General features: G+C 42.0%; 1 protein-coding gene and 2 long non-coding RNA genes across 4 annotated transcripts; all 3 read right to left on the reverse strand.

Moving 5' to 3' along the window:
- Nucleotides 1–4,338: 4,338 nt before the first annotated feature.
- Nucleotides 4,339–9,366, reverse strand: LOC113028198 (uncharacterized). Its single transcript, XR_013912734.1, has 5 exons — nucleotides 9,079–9,366; nucleotides 6,348–8,978; nucleotides 5,891–6,049; nucleotides 5,756–5,812; nucleotides 4,339–5,326 (listed from the first exon to the last, which is right to left on the reverse strand). It is a non-coding gene; the product is annotated as an uncharacterized LOC113028198 (long non-coding RNA).
- Nucleotides 9,367–10,404: 1,038 nt separating this feature from the next.
- Nucleotides 10,405–13,935, reverse strand: LOC145420551 (uncharacterized). The gene is made up of 7 exons (XM_080289878.1): nucleotides 13,715–13,935; nucleotides 12,713–12,784; nucleotides 12,443–12,544; nucleotides 11,488–11,559; nucleotides 11,218–11,319; nucleotides 10,901–11,006; nucleotides 10,405–10,415 (listed from the first exon to the last, which is right to left on the reverse strand). The coding sequence occupies exons 1-7, from the start codon at nucleotides 13,853–13,855 to the stop codon at nucleotides 10,405–10,407; spliced, it is 606 nt and encodes a 201-aa protein (XP_080146004.1). The 5' UTR covers nucleotides 13,856–13,935.
- A 515-nt stretch (nucleotides 13,936–14,450) lies between these two features.
- Nucleotides 14,451–16,992, reverse strand: LOC113032581 (uncharacterized). Of its 2 annotated transcripts, XR_013911101.1 has the most exons (4): nucleotides 15,690–16,992; nucleotides 15,444–15,606; nucleotides 15,138–15,330; nucleotides 14,452–14,842 (listed from the first exon to the last, which is right to left on the reverse strand). It is a non-coding gene; the product is annotated as an uncharacterized LOC113032581 (long non-coding RNA). The 2 variants fall into 2 exon arrangements; XR_003273903.2 differs by having other exon boundaries at nucleotides 14,451–15,330.
- Between the last annotated feature and the right edge of the window lie 4,178 nt (nucleotides 16,993–21,170).

Here is a 21,170-nt window from a genome sequence, read left to right on the forward strand (position 1 = left end):
TCAGGCAAGTCTGCTGGACCAGACGGAGTGAGTCCCCTTGTCCTCAAGACCTGTGCCCCCCAGCTGTGTGGAGTCTTTCATAAACTGTTTATGCTGAGTCTGAGTCTGCAGAGGGTCCCGGAGATGTAGAAGACATCATGCCTCGTCCCTGTACCAAAGACGCCTCGTCCCAGTGGCCCCCAGGATTACAGGCCCGTGGCACTGACCTCCCACATCATGAAGACCCTGGAAAGGCTCATCCTGGACCAGCTGCGACCCATAGTAAGACCACATCTGGATCCCCTTCAGTTCGCTTATCAGCCTCGTCTCGGAACAGAGGACGCCATCATCTAACTGGTCAATCATGTCTACACCCATCTGGACCAGCCGGCGAGCACTGTGAGGGTCATGTTTTTTGACTTTTCCAGTGCTTTCAACACCATCAGGCCGACCCTCCTGGGTGATAAGTTAGCAGCGATGCAGGTGGATGCTTCTCTGGTGTCCTGGATTGTTGATTACCTGACAGGAAGACCACAATATGTACGTCTCCCACAGTGTGTGTCTGACAAGGTGATTAGCAACACAGGGGCACCACAGGGGACTGTCCTCTCCCCCTTCCTCTTCACCCTCTACACCACAGACTTCAGCCACTGCACAGAGACCTGCCATCTTCAGAAGTTTTCTGATGACTCTGCGGTGGTTGGATGCATCAGCAGGGATGATGAGACAGAGTACCGGGCTGTGGTCGACTCCTTTGTCACGTGGTGTGAGCAGAATCATCTGCAGCTCAACGTGGCAAAGACCAAGGAACTGATCGTGGACTTCAGGAAGACCAGGAAACACTTGACCCCTGTTTCAATCCAGGGGGTCAGTGTTGACATTGTGGAGGACTATAAATACCTTGGAGTACACATTGACAATAAACTGGACTGGGCTAAAAACACCACAGCACTTTACAGGAAGGGCCAGAGTCTTCTCTATTTTTTGAGGCGACTGAGGTCCTTCAACATCTGCCAGAAAATGCTGAGGATTTTCTATGAGTCTGTTGTGGCCAGTGCGATCCTCTATGCTGTTGCATGCTGGGGGAGCAGGCTGAGGGTCGCAGATGCCAACAGACTTAATAAACTGATCCGTAAGGCCAGCAATGTTGTGGGGATGGAGCTGGACTCCCTCAAGGTGGTGTCGGAGAGGCGGATGCTGTCCAAAATAAAGACAATGTTGGATAACACCTCCCACCCACTCCATGACATACTGGTCAGTCACAGGAGCTCGTTCAGTGAGAGACTGAGATTACCGAAAAGTACCACTGAACGACACAGGAAATCATTCCTGCCTGTGGCCATCTCCCTGTACAACGCATCCACTTAACACACTGTTTGCTGCTACAGCTACACATGTTTCTTTTCCAACTATTTATTTATAAGTGACTTATGTATGTATGTATGTATATATATGTATATATTGTACTATTCTTAGTTAGCGTATTGTCTGTCTTGTCTTAATGTTGGTTTAAAATGGAGCACTGTAACAAAAAACAAAAAATAATTTCCCCCAGGGATCAATAAAGTATTCTGATTCTGATTCTGATTCTGAGTACAATATCACCCTATTAGAGCACTTCACTCTCGCACTGCAGGCTTACTTGTTGTTCCTAGAGCCTGGTTCTGCCAGAGGTTTCTTCCTGTTAAAAGGGAGTTTTTCCTTCCCACGGTTATCAAAGTGCTTGCTCATAGGGGAGTCATATGACTGTTGGGGTTATCTCTGTATGTATTATCCTAGGGTCTGCCTTACAAAATAAAGCACCTTTAGGTGATTGTTGTTGTGATTTGGTGCTGTATAAACTAAACTTTAATAAAAGGAAAGATTCTACCCTTTAACATCTTAATAGAAGTAAGCCAAAACCGGCTTTAGTGCAAGAAAATGCACCGCATACCAAAAACAGAACTCTTCACTGACATGACAAAGAATGTCAGAAAACCCCTACAAACATAAAACTATCACGGCGGGGATGGGTGTGTTTATGGATCAGGCTCAAAAGCAGACAGAAGAGAAACGATCTGACGTTAAAAAAAAAGCAATCCTTTATTATGGCTGATACACAAAAGAAAAATGAGGCAAGGTAATAAAAGTGGAACTAAACTGTTTTAGTTTTCCCATGAAAATGATGACAAAAGACAAGATCATGAAACTCAACGGGAACATGCGAAAACGTAACTGTGAAGTAATCCCAACACGAGTATGAGCATGAACATAAGCCCCCTGCTGTACTCACTGTACACTTATGACTGTGTAGCCACATTGGATACCACCTCCATTGTTAAGTTCGCCTTGTAATCGGAAGGTTGCCGGTTCGAGCCCCAGCTTGGACAGTCTCGGTCGTTGTGTCCTTGGGCAAGACACTTCACCTGTTGCCTACTGGTGGTGGTCAGAGGGCCTGGTGGCGCCAGTGTCCGGCAGCCTCGCCTCTGTCAGTGCGCCCCAGGGTGGCTGTGGCTACAATGTAGCTTACCATCACCAGTGTGTGAATGTGTGTGTGAATGGGTGGATGACTGGATATGTAAAGCGCTTTGGGGTCCTTAGGGACTAGAAAAGCGCTATATAAATACAGGCCATTTACCATTTACCATTTGCTGACGACACTCTGACAGCCTGATCTCTGACAACATCGAGAAGGCCTACCTGGAGGAGATTAGGAACCTGGAGAACTGGTCCCAGGAAAACAACCTCCTCCTAAACGTCAGCAAGACTAAGGAGCTGATTGTGGACTTCACTACAAAGCAGGTGATGAATTATGAGCCCCTGATCATCAGTGGTACGCCAGTGGAGAGAGTGGACAGTTTCCGGTACCTGGGTGTCCACATCACTCACGACCTGTCATGGTCGTGTCACAATTGCACCCTGGTTAAGAAAGCCTGCCAGCGTCTCTTCTTCCTCAGAAGACCTAGAGACTTCCATCTGCCACTGAGGGTACTTAAGAACTTCTACTCCTGCGTTCTGGCTGGAAACATCTGCACCTCGTTTGGGAACAGCACCAAGCAGGACGGACGAGATCTGTGAAGAATGGTGTGCTCGACCGAACGCATCATTTGATCAGAGCTTGCTGACCTACACCAAGATTAGGAACCTGGAGAACTGGTCCCAGGAAAACAACCTCCTCCTAAACGTCAGCAAGACTAAGGAGCTGATTGTGGACTTCACTACAAAGCAGGTGATGAATTATGAGCCCCTGATCATCAGTGGTACGCCAGTGGCTCTTCAGACACAATGAAAGACGCCATCTGTACATTATTATGAATAGACATCTGACTATTTTACAGAATAGACAATATAAACATATTTAAAATTAAAGGAATTTGGAATGTACATTGTGCCTTGGTTTAGAGTGTTTGGAAGAATCCTGTCTCAGTCAATTATAGACGATGTGAGAGGGCGGTGTGTGTGTTTAAGGCCCGGATGGCTTGGGGATAGAAGCTCCTCTTGAAAGACCATCTTTGAACAGAGGCGGTGGTTTATGACCCCAACTGTCTGCCATCTATAATCCAGTTTTAAAATCCCTTCCCAGAACACCTGGGACCTAACACCTACTCACATCCTGGGCCATTTGAGCTCAGTAAATCACATGATAGGGTGGGACTAGGTTTCAAAATGGCTGATTATGACCCACATGTCTTCACACCTTGGCTTGTGTGATTAGGTAGTGGATCAATAGGGGGTCCATGACCCTCGTGGGGACACTCCCGTAGGGCTTAAAATCTAGGACTCGCCACCACTGACCTTGGAACTGAAGAAGCTTCCCAGACCTCTTCAGAATTTAAAGAAGTCCAGACGCTTTTCTTTCCAAGCTCCTTGGACTACGGTTACCTGGATGACTGAGAACCTTCATGGACAGTGGATGATTTTATTATTCTATGTTTATTTATTCATTAATTTATTTGTGTGTGAATATCTATAACACAAAATGACATAATGTGGCAAGAAATAAATCAAAAGTGACAGTGAGGATGAGGACTCTAATTTAAAGTCCACCATGATCATTTGAGTTAATGTCTAAATATAGATTTTTGTAACTTGGTAAGTTTGTCTTAAAATCACAGGAATGCAGTGTCAGATGTTTACAGTGTACATACAGTAGATGGAAAGACAATTAATTGCTAATTTAGCTTTAATGGCATCAGCTAGCTTTCTACTACATATTTACACTGGTTGAGTGGAAAACTATGGTGTCAAACTCGCCTTATTACTCTGATGAGTATGCCCAATCTCTGTAGCAATTCTGCAAATGTCCCAGCCCGAGGGAACCAAACAAATACACACACACACACACACACACACACACACACACACACACACACACACACACACACACATACGGGTCTATGTGGTATGGAGGGACTATACTACGTCAATCCGCCCGGTGGTGGTTTAAGTGGACTACCATTTTCAAAGGACTTAGAGCCAAGGGAGCGAGGTTAAAGTGTTCGAAAAAATCTGAAAAAAGTTTGGGTCACTTCAGACCTCATACACTCCCTATAGAAGTCTAGATACACTGATACACATCAACCAGACTCTATTGTGTTTTCTGGAGACATTGTCCACTTGACAACAATGTGTTTTATGAGGTCCAAAAAAAACAATATTGGGTCTTTAAAGGGACAATGATGTAATATTTAAATAGCTCATCATTACCATGAATACATATCTGACAGGACACAGGATTACTGGAACATCATTTTATTAGTGTTCTTGGATCTGAACATTAATTTTAACCATAAATAAAAAAGAAATCTATGGACAAAAATGCCCACGCTTCCCACAGAAATATAAAAATATAGAAAACAGAAAAATTAAAAACATTTAAAATGAATTTTAATAGTCTAAAGGTAAATATTAAGGGGAGAAAATATGCATTTATAATTTTTTATTTTAAATATAACCTGTCAAAAAAAAAAAACCCTAAATAAATTAAATGTAAAAATTATGAAATACAAACTACTTCTGTAATTAACAAGAACTTTTTTTTTCTTTAAACAGAACATCAGTGTTAACAACAATTGGCAATCTGACCAAGATGTAAAACCACATCTGGCTAAACTGTTATTTTAGTTCATTTTTTTCTGCCTTTTTGCAGTTAATCCTCTGTTTCTTACAAAATCTCGTATGTTTTGAACTGTTCTTCCTGCCAACACCGGATCTTCTACCAATTTGCAATGACTGCATTCATTTTTGGTGGCTAGTTTCCCTTCGTTTATGTGGTCTTTAAAATGCCTCATCACTGCAGCAACCTCAGCCTTGGACCACATGTTTTTGGGAGCTCTTCGGGAATTGTGGGATTGAGCAGCATTTTTCTCTGGAAGATATATAAAGTAGTAGTAGTTAAAACAAACAAAAAACCAAACAAAAAAAACAAAAAACATTTGGTGGTTAAAAGAATGGATGCTACCCTGTACTAACTTCTGAAATGTGTTGCTACCATCAATATCAAAACGAGCTAAAATTCTCTTTGAAAATTTATCAAATTTCTAAAATGAGACATTTAGTGTTCCGCTGTGAATAAAAGACTGAATAAAAAGTTGAATAAAAGTCTCTTGATGCATGCTCAATCATCCAGGTAAGTAAATCCCAAAACGTTGATTCTGTTAATCTGGACGTAGCGTTTTCAGTGGGAGAAACATTTTGTCACTCATCCAAGTGACTTTTTGCCACCACTCTGCAGTTTGCCATATGTTGCAAAGTGATGAAACAATAATAAGCTTAGAGAACCAACTGCACCCCTTACCTTCAGAGGGAGCAGCAGTCTCACTTGCTGCAGGCATTGTGAGTGGTCCTTCATCTGCTGATTACACAATTTGATTAAGTTTTAATATTTGTAACAAACATTTTATCCACAGAAACCAAGCTAGTGGTAACTTACCACAATCTACAGTGTCTTGGAGCTGCGCTGTGTTTGTGGAATCAGCTACTGCATGTACAGGCTCACTGGTGCCACACGCCAACATTGTGAGTGCTGTGTCATCATCATCTGATTCACTCTCACTGTCCTTTGTTTCAGCATCACTTAATGCAATTTCATCTGAGAAATTGTGGGAAAAACCCCCCAAAAAACCAAACACAAACCCCCCAAAAACCTAACATTAACAACGAGATATGACAAAATACAGAACAAATACTGGAAATTATAGTACATAGTTTTACTATTTAAGGCCACCACTCTGCAGTTTGCCAAATGTTGCAAAGTGATGAAACAATAGACTTCAAGAACCTTAAATCATGGACATTTAACAGAATGGTCTGTGCTTTTAGGTTTTAATTCTGTTGATAAAGCATAATATTCAACTACTGCCCTAATATTTGCTCCTTTCAATACAAACCTTCTATTTTGATCTCATCCAGTGATTTCCCCTGGATCTGGGAAAGTTGTCCTTTTTCCAGTGTTAAAAGCAGTTTGGAAATCTTGGCCAGCTGTGTTGTGGGAACTGGTAATCTGTAGAATTCGCGGTGAACGCGGATATCATGACCCAGGAAATCTGCAACCTGATCAAGTTCGTTGTTTTTCAAATTAAGGACTTGTGAGAGTGTGGCAACATGTTTTCTGAGCTGTGTCGATCTTAGATACTCAGGCTGCTTTGCTCCACACTGGTGTGCATGAACACGCAAGGAGTCCATTCCTCTGTAATGACTCATTGATCGGGGTGTTGCAAAGAGGTAGATATTAGTGGCACAAATACCACAGTCAGGCCTCCTACTAACCAGTAGTGACAGAGCATCCAGCATACTTGGTGTTAGCAGAACTGGAACATTTCTGTCCCTTTTTCCCATTATTTCTATTCTACAGAAATAGTTACAGAGTCTCTGTTCCATTTCTGAGAGCCCCATGGCAACATCTGTGTGGAGTGCTTTCTCTTTCAAGAAAACTTTTGAGGCGCATCTTTGAAACCTCTCCAGAACGTCTTCGGTTGAACACAATGATTTGTGAGAGTGTAACTTGTGCAAGTTGGGCATAATTCTGAGCTGTGGCTTCGTTCTCCAAGCTGCAAAAGGCACTTTCTGCAGATTTTTGAAGGTAGTGATGGAGAATCCGAACATCTTCTGTAAAGGGCAATGTTGATGGCTTGTTAAACTTTGCCTCACTCAATGTGTTCAAGGCACGGTGAGACACCATCTCAGACCATTTGGAGACATACAACTTCTTGAACGCATCAGTGGACTTGATTAGGGCTTCATCCTCTGTCATGAGGGCACGACAATGGATAATGAGGTGGCGGATGGTCTCCTGAAGGATCTTCTCCAAGACCTGGATAATGTCAGACATTTTATGCAGTGTATGTCCCAGTTTCAGCGCAAGGCTTGGAGTTTTGTATGACAGTGTCTCTTCATCAAAACCTGAAACTTTCTTTACTGCTTGCACAACTCTCTGGAAATTAGCAGGCTTAATAGCTTCTTCCATGTTATGCACTGAGAATTCTGTGCGCAGACACAACAACAAACGTCCCGCTTCACGAAGCTTCTGTCGTATATAATCATACTTTGTAGGGTCTTGTCCATGTTTATTGTAGAGGGACTGGGCAAACTGAATAACAGTAAAGTCATTTCGCACAGCTGAGGTCAAAGCATTGCAGTAATGTCAAATGCTGAAAAAAAAAAAAAAAAAAACTGTTCACATTAAGGATATTTTAATGACTACACATACACTGCTAATCCCCCTCCCCCCCCCCCCCCCCCCCAAAAAAAGGACATCCCAGATGTGAATGAAGGAATTATTCTTATTAAATACTTTGTTCTTTAGGTAGTTGAGTGGCATGAAAGTGTGTAGTTGAATGTGTGTGGCCTCCAGATGCCTGTACGACTTCCCTACAATGCCTGGGCATGCTCGGGATGAGGTGGCGGATGGTCTCCTGAAGGATCTCCTCCAAGACCTGGATAATGTCAGACATTTTATGCAGTGTATGTCCCAGTTTCAGCGCAAGGCTTGGAGTTTTGTATGACAGTGTCTCTTCATCAAAACCTGAAACTTTCTTTACTGCTTGCACAACTCTCTGGAAATTAGCAGGCTTAATAGCTTCTTCCATGTTATGCACTGAGAATTCTGTGCGCAGACACAACAACAAACGTCCCGCTTCACGAAGCTTCTGTCGTATATAATCATACTTTGTAGGGTCTTGTCCATGTTTATTGTAGAGGGACTGGGCAAACTGAATAACAGTAAAGTCATTTCGCACAGCTGAGGCAATCTCATCTTGTTTCATAACAGCAAGAACCTTCCAGACTCCACTTGACACCTGCGGATAACACTGAGACTCCAGAGTTAAAGCCAGGCCGAGTACTTTGGTTCTTCCAGGTTCTTTATCTGTGTCATCTTTTGGTTTGTTAGGACATCTGCGGACATGTCTCCGAAGATCCTTGCGAACATACATCCCTTGACAATAAAAGCAATGAGCAAACTTTCCCTCTACTGCTTTAATCTTGGGTCTTCTCTTCACTTTCAGTGGTCCCACTCCACCATGCAAAACTGCAGCATTATGCTTAAAATTTCCCTTATTTCTCAATTTCTCTAACAGACTTTTACGCTCGTTTGAGTCTCTAGGCAGGGAAAATGCATGCACAACATCAGGAGCCGTTTTGTGCGTTTTCAGGTGGCGGGAAATTTTAGCTTGTGGTTTGCCACAAAAATAGCAGTAATTTCTTTTACTTAAAGTCATTTTTTCTGATTCAGTTTCGCAAAGCTCACTTTTATCTTGTGGCTTGTCCTTTGTCAAGTTGTGGATTAAATTCGTTGAATCTGATTGTTCATGCGCTTTGGAGATGTCATCTTGGCATAGCAGACCTTTTGATGTGCTTGGCAATAATGAGATGTCTTCATCTGAATCTTCATCATATGACTCTGAATCTGGCACATATTCTTCTTCTGATATGCTGTGGTTGCCATCATCATCGCTTGATATTTGATCCAGAACTGAATGTGGCAATCCATCCTCCCCTGAATATTCAGAAATTTCTTCTTTCTGGAATGTAAGAACAAAAGTTTTTTTAATTGATCAATACTTTAGACAGGTAAAAAATAAACTGAAAAAAAGTCAAGCCAAATATGAATGGGATACACACCTGTGTTGACTGGTGGCAATTCTGATTTGCCAATTTTGCAAGGCAAGATTTGTGCCAGACCCCTAAACAAACTGAAACACATTTTGATAGACTTAATTTAGCTTTGCAGTTCTATTTAAGTGAAGTAGTTAAAATAGGGACTGGGCAAACTGAATAACAGTAAAGTCATTTCGCACAGCTGAGGTCAAAGCATTGCAGTAATGTCAAATGCTGAAAAAAACAAAAACAAAAAACTGTTCACATTAAGGATATTTTAATGACTACACATACACTGCTAATCCCCCTCCCCCCCCCCCCCCCCCCCCCAAAAAAAAGGACATCCCAGATGTGAATGAAGGAATTATTCTTATTAAATACTTTGTTCTTTAGGTAGTTGAGTGGCATGAAAGTGTGTAGTTGAATGTGTGTGGCCTCCAGATGCCTGTACGACTTCCCTACAATGCCTGGGCATGCTCGGGATGAGGTGGCGGATGGTCTCCTGAAGGATCTCCTCCAAGACCTGGACTAAAGCATCTGCCAACCCCTGGACAGTTTGTGGTGGATGGAGTGAGACATGATGTCCCAGATGTGCTCAATTGGATTCAGGTCTGGGGAACAGGCGGGCCAGTCCATAGCATCAATGCCTTTGTCATGGAGGAACTGCTGACATACTCCAGCCACATGAGGCCCAGTGTCGTCTCGCATTAGGTGGACCCCAGGGCCAAATGCACCAGCATGTGGTCTCACAAAGGGTCCGAGGACCTCATCTTGTTACCCAATGACAGTCAGGCTCTCTGGCAGGCACAGAAATGCCACCCCTCACCATTACTGACCCACTGCCAATATGATCATGCTGGAGGATGTTGCAGGCAGCAGAACGTTCCCCACGGCATCTCCAGACTGTCACGTGCTCAGTTTGAACCTCCTTTCAGCTGTGAGGAGCATAGGGTGCCCGTGCTGAAGTTGCCAAACTTTGTGTTTTCTGGCAAATGCCAAACATCCTGCATGGTGTTGGACTGCAAGCTCAATCCCCACCTGTGGATGCTGGACCCTCAAGCCACCCTCATGAAGTCAGTTTCTGACCATTTGAGCAGACAGATGCACATTTGTGGCCTGTTTGAGGTCATTTTGCAGGGCTCCTCTTGTTCCTCCTTGCACAAAGGTGGAGGTAGCGGTCCTGCTGCTGGGTTGTTGCCCTCCTATGGCCTACTCCACATCCAGGTAGCACCTCCATGCTCTGGACACTACACTAACAGACACAGCAAACCTTCTTGCCACAGCTCACATTGATGTGCTACGCTAGATGAGCTGCACTACCTGAGCCCCTTGTGTGGGTTGTAGACTGTCTCATGCTACCACTAAAATGAAATCACCGCCAGCATTCAAAAGTGACCATAACATCAGCCAGAAAGCATAGGTGCTGAGAAGTGGTCTGTGGTCACCACCTGCAGAACCAGTCCTTTATTATGGTGAATTGACTATAATTTCCACTTGTTGTCTACTCTATTTGCAAAACAGCATGTGAAACTGGTTGTCAGTGTTACTTCCTAAGTGAACAGTTTGATTTCACAGAAGTGTGACTGACTTGGAGTAACATCGCATTGTTTAAGTGTTCCCTTTATTATTTTGAGCAGTTTATGTTATGGAATGGGGAATTGAGGACAATCCCAAGTATACCATTTTTACAAGGTCCTGCACCAATGAGGTAATACTGCATTTCTTTAATTAGACGTGACCACCCATTAATTAAAAAGGGAGCAGTGTTCATTTCAGCTAGTCTTAACTTGTTGAACTCTATTAATGCTTTTTACTATACACTGTACCTATTCACTAAATGTCTCACCTTTGCACTTATAGCCAAGCCACTTGAGGGAGGAAACCGGTCCCACACACTGAATGCACTTGTCCAAAGATGATATTGTTGTGCACACCAGACGATGATTGTGACACTGTTAGCAAAATATTGCAACATTTATTTGTTTTGGACAGTTGGAAAGGTGTGTTTTCAATTCAGTTGCAGATATCAACTAATAAACTTCGTCCATGTAAATCACATCACACCCAGGTGACTGCCAAACACACACACACACACAGCATCCATAAAGAATGATGATAGATTAAATTATTAGTTCATTAAGTGGTACACTGGATTATATTTACCCTTTCAGGCTCTGGATGTTTCAGGTCCAGATCATTGTTTGGAAAGCTGTTTGGTTGCGGCTTTAGGCAGCTCACAGTCTTCTGAATCTGGCTGGTCTCAGTCTTCGTGTGTAACAGATAGAGAATGAAGACAAAAGAACAGTAATCTGACAGTTACTAAAAATGCATCACTCAAGAGGATGAATAGACCATTTCACTATCGGCAAATAGCGTAAGGTACACATCGTGCATGAGAAACATTCATTAAAATCTGTCCTAGGTCAATGTTACCTCTTCAAAATCTTGCACTGAAGAAGAATGCATGGCTTCTGAGCCTTGCTGAGGCATTTCTTCATCAAGATCCTGCAACAAAGAAAAGATGGCACAAAGATTAGACCAAGTGCTCTTCTTGCAACTGTACTGGGCAGGCCTGTGCTTCTGTTTTTAATTTGCATGTGTGTGTGTGTGTGTGTGTGGGGGGGGGGGGCTTTTCACTCAAGAAATGTTTTCTTCTGAAAAAAATACTGGCTACAATAGTTAACAACTGATTCCTTTGCAATCATCCATCCTCTTCCACTTATCCTTATCAGGATTGTGGGGTAGCAGTTTTGGGGCCTATACCAGCTACCATAGGGCAGTACAACCTGGACAGATCACCAGTCTAACATGGAAGGACAAGCATTTGCATTCACACCAAAGGGCAGTTTTGAATCACCAGTTAACCTAACCCCATAAGCTACATCTTTGGACTGTGGGAAGAAGCCAGAGTACACAGCCAGAGAGAGCCCATGCACTAAAGCAGTAAAAAGTGCCTAAAACAAGTTAAGAAGTTGTATAGTACTATCTATCTTAATGTTCAAGCCTGATTTTCAAAAAATTTCAACATAGAAACAAAGCACATGCAGTCAGTTCTGCATGCTGTAGGTCAAACTGTCAAGACATACGAGAAGACCCCTCCTAAAACCAGAGTGATGTCACCATGAAGCAAACTTTGACGGAGTCCCCCAATAACAGTGTGGTCCTCCTAAGTCACATTTGGGTGGTTAACACACACACACACACACACACACACTCAGATGTTATCCAGACTTGCACTTTGAAACAATGAAAAGGACCTACAAGCCACGGTCCATGTAAATCACATCACACCCAGGTGACTGCCAAACACACACACACACAGCATCCATAAAGAATGATGATAGATTAAATTATTAGTTCATTAAGTGGTACACTGGATTATATTTACCCTTTCAGGCTCTGGATGTTTCAGGTCCAGATCATTGTTTGGAAAGCTGTTTGGTTGCGGCTTTAGGCAGCTCACAGTCTTCTGAATCTGGCTGGTCTCAGTCTTCGTGTGTGACAGATAGAGAATGAAGACAAAAGAACAGTAATCTGACAGTTACTAAAAATGCATCACTCAAGAGGATGAATAGACCATTTCACTATCGGCAAATAGCGTAAGGTACACATCGTGCATGAGAAACATTCATTAAAATCTGTCCTAGGTCAATGTTACCTCTTCAAAATCTTGCACTGAAGAAGAATGCATGGCTTCTGAGCCTTGCTGAGGCATTTCTTCATCAAGATCCTGCAACAAAGAAAAGATGGCACAAAGATTAGACCAAGTGCTCTTCTTGCAACTGTACTGGGCAGGCCTGTGCTTCTGTCTTTAATTTGCATGTGTGTGTGTGTGTGTGTGTGTGTGTGGGGGGGGGGGGGGGGGGGCTTTCCACTCAAGAAATGTTTTCTTCTGAAAAAAATACTGGCTACAATAATTAACAACTGATTCCTTTGCAATCATCCATCCTCTTCCACTTATCCTTATCAGGATTGTGGGGTAGCAGTTTTGGGGCCTATACCAGCTACCATAGGGCAGTACAACCTGGACAGATCACCAGTCTAACATGGAAGGACAAGCATTTGCATTCACACCAAAGGGCAGTTTTGAATCACCAGTTAACCTAACCCCATAAGCTACATCTTTGGACTGTGGGAAGAAGCCAGAGTACACAGCCAGAGAGAGCCCATGCACTAAAGCAGTAAAAAGTGCCTAAAACAAGTTAAGAAGTTGTATAGTACTATCTATCTTAATGTTCAAGCCTGAGTTTCAAAAAATTTCAACATAGAAACAAAGCACATGCAGTCAGTTCTGCATGCTGTAGGTCAAACTGTCAAGACATACGAGAAGACCCCTCCTAAAACCAGAGTGATGTCACCATGAAGCAAACTTTGACGGAGTCCCCCAATAACAGTGTGGTCCTCCTAAGTCACATTTGGGTGGTTAACACACACACACACACACACACACACACACACACACACACACACACACACACACACTCAGATGTTATCCAGACTTGCACTTTGAAACAATGAAAAGGACCTACAAGCCACGGTCCATGTAAATCACATCACACCCAGGTGACTGCCAAACACACACACACACACACAGCATCCATAAAGAATGATGATAGATTAAATTATTAGTTCATTAAGTGGTACACTGGATTATATTTACCCTTTCAGGCTCTGGATGTTTCAGGTCCAGATCATTGTTTGGAAAGCTGTTTGGTTGCGGCTTTAGGCAGCTCACAGTCTTCTGAATCTGGCTGGTCTCCGTCTTCGTGTGTAACAGATAGAAAATGAATATACAGTGCATTTTTGAAGAGGCTTTTGAAACATTAAATAAACTGTATGAGAAAGATAAGTTTCAAGCTATTGTCTTTAAAATATTCACTGTCATGTGTAGAGAATTTAAGGCCCTATGATTAAGAGACAAATAGTCAGTGAAATTTCTTTATTTTTTAAGCCATTGCTAAAGGAGTAAAACAATCACCTGTAGCAGCAACGAACTGTCACTAGGGCCCATTTATCTTCGAGGGACAAAATTTAAAATGAATCTAACTAAAGAGGCTACACAGCAAAATCTCCAGTGTTAAATTAACACTAGAGAGTGTCTATATGGGTCCACACAACACTGTTGAGTGTTGAATTAACACTTTTGACAGTGTTATATGTTTAAAAGTAACCTAGTCAGTTTTGAAGATTAACAAAGACTAACACTGAGCAGTGCTGATTTTCTAACACTGGAATATTTCTAACATTTTGAGTTATTTTCCAGTGTTAGAAAATCAGCACTGCTCAGTGTTAGCCATTGTTAATCTTCAAAACTGACTAGGTTACTTTTAAACATATAACACTGTCAAAAGTGTTAATTTAACACTCAACAGTGTTGTATTTAACACTCAGAGGTGTGGACCCTTATAGACACTCTCCAGTGTTAATTTAACACTGGAGATTTTGCTGTGTAGAATCACATTAAACATCAATCACTGTTAAAATTTAGAAACCGAAAGCCATTTTTTATTTCTGCATACCTGCTGATATTTTTTTAGTGCTTTTAGAGGGCTTTGATGTGGCAGCCATCACAATTGCCTGTTTTCCATTAGTACCTACCCCTGTTTTTCCAGTAGGTTATAGTACCATGTAGTTTTTCAGTAACTACTGCACCAAGGTTCCAAGTGATCCAAAGTGATCAGAAAATTTGACATAGACTGAATGCCACCAGGTGGCTGGTCAATGGTGTCACTCGATAAGTTATGAGTGCGCCTCCTTCGTGAAAATCCAAGCCATCATTTTTGAAACTCTGAAATGTTTGAAATAGCGACCAAAATTAACAGCGTGATCCCTGAATTGAACACTAAAGTATAGACTGAGCAGCAGGCATTTTGTCACCTTGACGTCCATGCTTGCTGTGGCATTTATATCACTGGATGCTCGGCTGCATTGCTATAGTTACCCCAGGCACAGTAGGTGATACTCAATTTCAGTGAAAAACTAGATGCCCTAAGTCACGTTAAGCCAATTTGAGTAGGTACAAATGTAAAAATGGCTTAGGGTATGCAATTTATCAGTTCCAAAAAGTACAATTGTAGAAATACCTTGCATCTCCAGAGCCAATCCGAGTCACCATAATTATAGTCTATTTCTTCACCTGGACTTATGTCTCTGCTTGCAAATAAGCATAGATGGGGCTTTCCATTGATATTTAATATTTTCATCTTAGCACTTGGACTGATGTGGTTGTCGTTGACAAGTCTGCCTAATGACCCATCTTCTTGAGATGCATCCACACTGTGGGGTTAGGCAAAAAAGTATTAGCTTAACTAGTTAGGAAGCTTTTTTTTCATAAATCAAAAGCAATGTGTAATTTAATCTTAATCAAACTACACTGATATAATACGCACCACCAGAGTTTTCCATCAAACTTGAATTCAAACATGAACACCTTCAGGCTGTCATGATAAACTCTGTGTCTCCGCTCACATTCTTCTTTTGTTATGAGTTTACCTCTGTATTCCAAAAGAAAGTCTCCTTTTTGGAATGGAACAGTCGTGAAAATGCCCCGACCTGAATTGCAGAGGCATACCAAGTGAGTGACAAAAGACAAAGTGACAAACTCCAAATCTAATCCAAACTAAAGACCAACTTACCTTTGAAGGCATTTATGTAGTGGATATCAAGTCCCAGTTTGTCCCTTCCAGCAGAAACATGACAGACTGCATCCTCCCGTGGAGGAATGCGTCTCCTTCGCATGTTCTCCTGTACGTTTTGATTGGCTGTATTACCAAAGCATATAAAGTATTACGATTATCGTCATCATTGTCATCATCATCAGTAGTAGCAGAACTAGCAGTAGTGTAGTTTACAGCATAAACACAGCTGACTTATTCATAGTGCTAATTTATGCCTTCTTTTAAAATGTTAAAGGCCTAGTACTCAAAATGGCGACATGTGACATTTCTGTAATGGCGACTGCAGAGAGTGATACAAGTACTGAGAAAGCTTAGGCATCAAAACTGTAAGAAGTTTTTTCTTCAGGCATATAAATAAATACACGACTAAATACACTTATACCCTTGCTTTTATTTTAGGGCTGTCAGCAGAATGGACAGACATTGGACAAACTGCCCGAAATTAGCTAACAGCGACATCAGGGATTTTGACTCAGACTGCGCTGGTTTAATTGTTAATCGCGTTAGTCGCGATGTCGGCATTAACACGTTTAAGCCACAATAATGCTTTAACACCGAGTAAATCCTAACACGGGTTAGCCCGCTTTATCGCGTTGACGCGGTTAGTCGTCAGCCCTATTTTATTTACTCAATGACAAACGCTGGGGCCGTTTTACTTCTTCAAAGACTCACTAACAGTCCATAAAGCATAAATTAAACCAGTTTAATATAGGCCTGTGCACCTATAATTTCATATAGTATTAAAGTCATGGTGCATTTTACATTAAAAAAGGCTTACCTTTGTGTTTTTAATCCGTCTTCGTATTGCCGTCGACATACACTTGTTAAAGGGCACGCGCGCGAAAGTTGTGGCGCCGTTTCCTGTAGGTACCGCCTATATATATAGCCTACCAATCACAATGACTTCCGGCCGTGTGTATTGAAAATGTGTATTAAATTGCAGTACCTACACACATCCACTCTAACTCGAAACGTCGCTGTGCAATACACTGGAATACACAAAAATCAGGTGAGGGGTATAGGTGGACTTTTAAGAAAATCAGAAAATCTTTTAATTATAGTTTAATAAATGAATTTACACTACAGTTTAAGCAAATACAGGTCAAAAGATAAATAATGACCTCATAAGAAGTAGAAAAAATTATTATTTAGACACTTAAAAATGCATTTACAAGTCATGTTTTAGGGGGACACATGAATACACAGCAAAAAGTCGAAATGTCCCCGGAGCCCAGGTACAGCGCAGGTCAAATGTCAATCCATACCACCATAGACGCACTCACACACACACACACACACACACACACACACACACACACACACACACACACATTGAGATACACAGCCAGGAGGCTGTATTCTAATAACTTCTAATAAATAGGGGGAAGTTAAAAGCTGTCATTATGCAACGTTAGAAACATTTCATCATGAATTTCATCAGAGTGAATGGTGTGATTTAGGCTTTGACTCAGATTGTGTCACACATGGGAACAATCAGAAGTATCAACTGTGAAATTATGCAAAGTGCAATTCAAAAGTGAATAACATTTGCAATAACACAGAAACAGCCTTTTATACAAAGCTCTAACTTCTAAAGAGACATAAGACATTTTAGACACAAAGAAAGATGCTGGGGGGAAAAGACAGACCCACATCTAACACATCTTGAGCACATCAAATCCCCATTAAGAATGGCCATTAGTGGACAAAAAGGGGCGAGATGATTGGCTCACATTGTAACGCTCATTAGCTCATTAACTATCCATTAAAGGTGCCATCAGTGCAGTCCCTTTAAACTGCAGGTGCAGAAGAAAGAAGGGAGACAGCTCACTGCACTCTGCTGTAAGATGAAGACAACAGCTGTCTGTGTGGTGAAATGATGGATTCTTAAAATTGGTGCGCTAAACTTCAATTCTTATCAATTAGTTTTTTAAACTTGATATGTGTGTTTTATTTCTGCAATAAAAAGCACAAAGACTCATAGGAGGTGTTGAGGCTGAGGCCGAGGTCGAGCAAGCTGAAGGACTCAAAAGCGGAACTCATAGGGAGGCACAAGTAAATGAGCAAAAACAAGACTTTATTTTCCAAGCATAGAATGAAATAACAATTAAACAATGAAATAAGGTTTCCTAGATCTGTGAAATTAACATGAAACTATGACTTGAATAGAACACAAGATATCAACTTAGCGAAAACTAAATCTTCATGAGTAATGCTTTAACTCTTGGGCATAGAGGGAGGACAGAAGCTGCACGAAACGCAACCAGGAGTCTCAGAATGCTGCAAAGAGATGATTAAGTCTAGGGGATCCAGGGGAATCTTGGAACAACAACAGGTTCTTGTCTTACTTTTTGCGGGTGGAGGACTGGCAGAGGGAAGGTAAGTGGTCCGGTTAGACAGGAGGTTTTCAGTCAGCAATCCAACGTGGACACTGTTTAAGGCAGGAGCGCAGGCAGGTGAGGGTAGCTGACAAGAATCGAGAAGACAGAGCAACCAGACAAGAACCAGGGGAAGATGGAGGGTGAGTGGAAGAAGAGTGAAGAGTGGAAGTTGGCCGAACGGCTATAGCAAAAACACATGGTGAGTTTCTTTCTGTGAGGTTATCACTTAACAAGAACTACGAAAGCCGATATTAACTGGGGTTAGCAGAGCACTTGGCAAGGAGTAAAGGTGTGTGCTGGTCCTGAAATGCTGACAGCTCAATTGCCATGTCAGTGTGCGGTGACTCCACCCCAAGGTGGACACAGGGCTTCCAAGGCAAAACACCTGTACTCACCCGGACCATGACAGCAGGGTTAGTGCTCAACTTAAAATCTTTAAATAAGTATTGTTGCGATCATGTAAGTTGTATTTAGATTTTAAAATTTCTAAATGTGTGTGTAGTATTCTCATTCAGAAGGAGGCGCAAAATAATAAAGCAAGAACTTTTGTATTGTATGGTGCACAGGAATGTGACAAAGTGAGATTTCCTTTAACACATTATGTAAATCATTGCTGTGACACACATCAGAAAAAAGAACATTTCTTGATTTTGTGCTGTCTTTTATTCTCTGACAGCCTCATGCATCTTGCTGCACTCTGCATTCACCTTTCTGCACTCCTTCCTGGCTGAAGAACTATAAAATATTATTACGTCTATATTCCATTAGATGACAATGACAAATGCTGGAGGTATATTTTAGACACATTCCTGTACTACTGTAACAGTATCAGTGTCATGCATTATGGAAATACTGCATTCCACATAAAGCTATACTACTGGCCAACTGCACATGAAGTACAAAAAGTAAAAGTAAAATGTTTCCACTCAGAGTTATATGGATTAATATTACTGCTGCAAATGCTGTTTAATAAACAGCAATGGATCATATTCTATAAAACTGTCTGTTTGTAGTAGCTGTCCTGTGAGCACCACTTGCTAAACTCTATGTTACTTCCATGGAGCCTGACGTTTTTGTAATTTTTTTAAACTGATCTTGAGCTATCATTATCCAATCTTTCTGAACATAAAAAAGACACCTAACTTAAGTGATTCAGTTCAATTCATTTTTATTTACACAGCGCCAAATCACAACAGCAGTCGCCCTAAGGCATTATTGTAAGGTAGACCCTACAATAATACATACAGAGAAAACCCAGCAATCATATGACTCCCTATGAGCAAGCACTTTGGCGACAGTGGGAATTTCTACGTCTCTCTGATCGCTTCTCTTTCCCCTCTTCCCCAACCAGTCATGTGGTGTCTGTGTGTGTACATTTGTTATGAAATGTACATGATACTGATGGTGAGAGGCCACAACAACGGCCTCTGGGAGCCAGAGGCAGACAGAAAAAAGCCCAGGAGACCCAAGGTCGCTTGCAGATCCCCAGGAGTACTGAAGACCCGAGGCCACACATCCTGATAAAAACTACAACTCCACCACAGCAGAAGGAAGTAGTTGGCTCCAGATGGAGTCCTTAGTGCCAGAGGGCAAGAGCCCCAGAGAACCAAGGGTTTTATCTTTAATATTGTATATATGTCCTGCAATATTAAGCGCCTTGAGGTGACAGTTGTTGCAACTGTAATGGTTGTATAAATCAAGCACCTCGCCATCCAGTCTGGTTTTACACATGGCTGTGAAAGATTGGGTGATTCTAAAATGCTCAGTAGATTTGAGCATAATGCTGTAATAGGAAGCCACCATTTCAGCAAGTCAGTTTGTGAGAATTCTTCCTTCCTGTAAGTGGTATTATTGTAAAGTGGAAGTGTTTAGGAACCACAGCAACTCATGAGGTTGGTCGTTGACTGCTGAGATGCATCGAGTTCAAAAATCACCAAAACATTGCACCAACACATTAACTGCAAAGTTCCAAGCCTCCTCTCCTCCAAGCTTCATAACATGGTTTCTATGGCAAATCAGCGTGTGTAGGTATAATGTGGAGGTGGCTCAGTACCTTTGTCTATGTATCCTTAATACATGACTTAAAAGTAGTAATCAAGCTTACATTCTTTAGGCAAGAATATTACTCATAGCTTAAGGAAGCCCACAGACATCCCACAGTCATCCACCAGATAACAGGACATATTTAAGGTTAGGATTGTAGCAGCACTCTCTTTACTATATTCACAATGACATCTGTGGGGTGAAGTTGATAAATTGACACTATTGGCTGACAACTGGCCAAACCAGTGTTTACCCTTTGCTGCCAAAAACATATCGCATCACTGGAGAGCTTTGTGTGCATGCCACCAGAGACAGCATTGTCAAGGTAGTAACAAATATGACAGTATCCACTCTCTCCACTGGCGTGCCAGTGGAGAGAGTGGACAGTTTCCGATACCTGGGTGTCCACATCACTCAGGACCTGTCATGGTCCTGTCACATCAACACCCTGGTTAAGAAAACCCGTCAGCGTCTCTTCTTCCTCAGAAGACTTAGAGACTTCCATCTGCCACTGAAGGTGCTCAAGAACTTCTACTCCTGCACCATCGAGAGCGTTCTGACGGCAAACATCTGCACCTGGTTTGGGAACAGGACAGACAAGCAGGACAGACGAGATCTGCAAAGGGTGGTGCGCTCGGCAGAACGCATCATTCAATCAGAGCTCCCTGACCTGCTGTCCATCTACACCAAGCGGTGCAAGTCCAAAGCTAGGAAGATTATGATGGATCTCTCCCATCCCAACAATGGACTCTTCTCACTGTTGAGGTCTGGGAAGCGCTTCTGCTCCCTTAAGGCCAAAACAGAGAGAATGAGGAGGAGCTTCTTCCCCCAGGCTATTCGGGGCCTGAACCAGGTGTAGGACTGGACTCTCCCACACACGTCACTATAAGACTGGACTCTCACACACGTCACCACACGCACCACCACACATTTCCTATAATCCTATAATTCCTATAATTTATAATCCTTATCTTTATAATCTCTTCTGCTATTTGCACATTCTTTACTGTAAATT

This window comes from Astatotilapia calliptera, chromosome 2, assembly GCF_964374335.1.
Source record: "Astatotilapia calliptera chromosome 2, fAstCal68.1, whole genome shotgun sequence".
In the NCBI taxonomy this organism is placed as follows: domain Eukaryota; kingdom Metazoa; phylum Chordata; class Actinopteri; order Cichliformes; family Cichlidae; genus Astatotilapia; species Astatotilapia calliptera.

Coding starts and splice junctions, on each gene's coding strand:
- LOC145420551 (XM_080289878.1), bottom strand. CDS start 13,855: ATGCACTGTATATTCATTTTCTATCTGTTACACACGAAGACGGAGACC. Junction 12,545..12,712: donor CAGTGCAAGATTTTGAAGAG/GTAACATTGACC, acceptor TCACACACGAAG/ACTGAGACCAGCCAGATTCA. Junction 11,320..11,487: donor CAGTGCAAGATTTTGAAGAG/GTAACATTGACC, acceptor TTACACACGAAG/ACTGAGACCAGCCAGATTCA.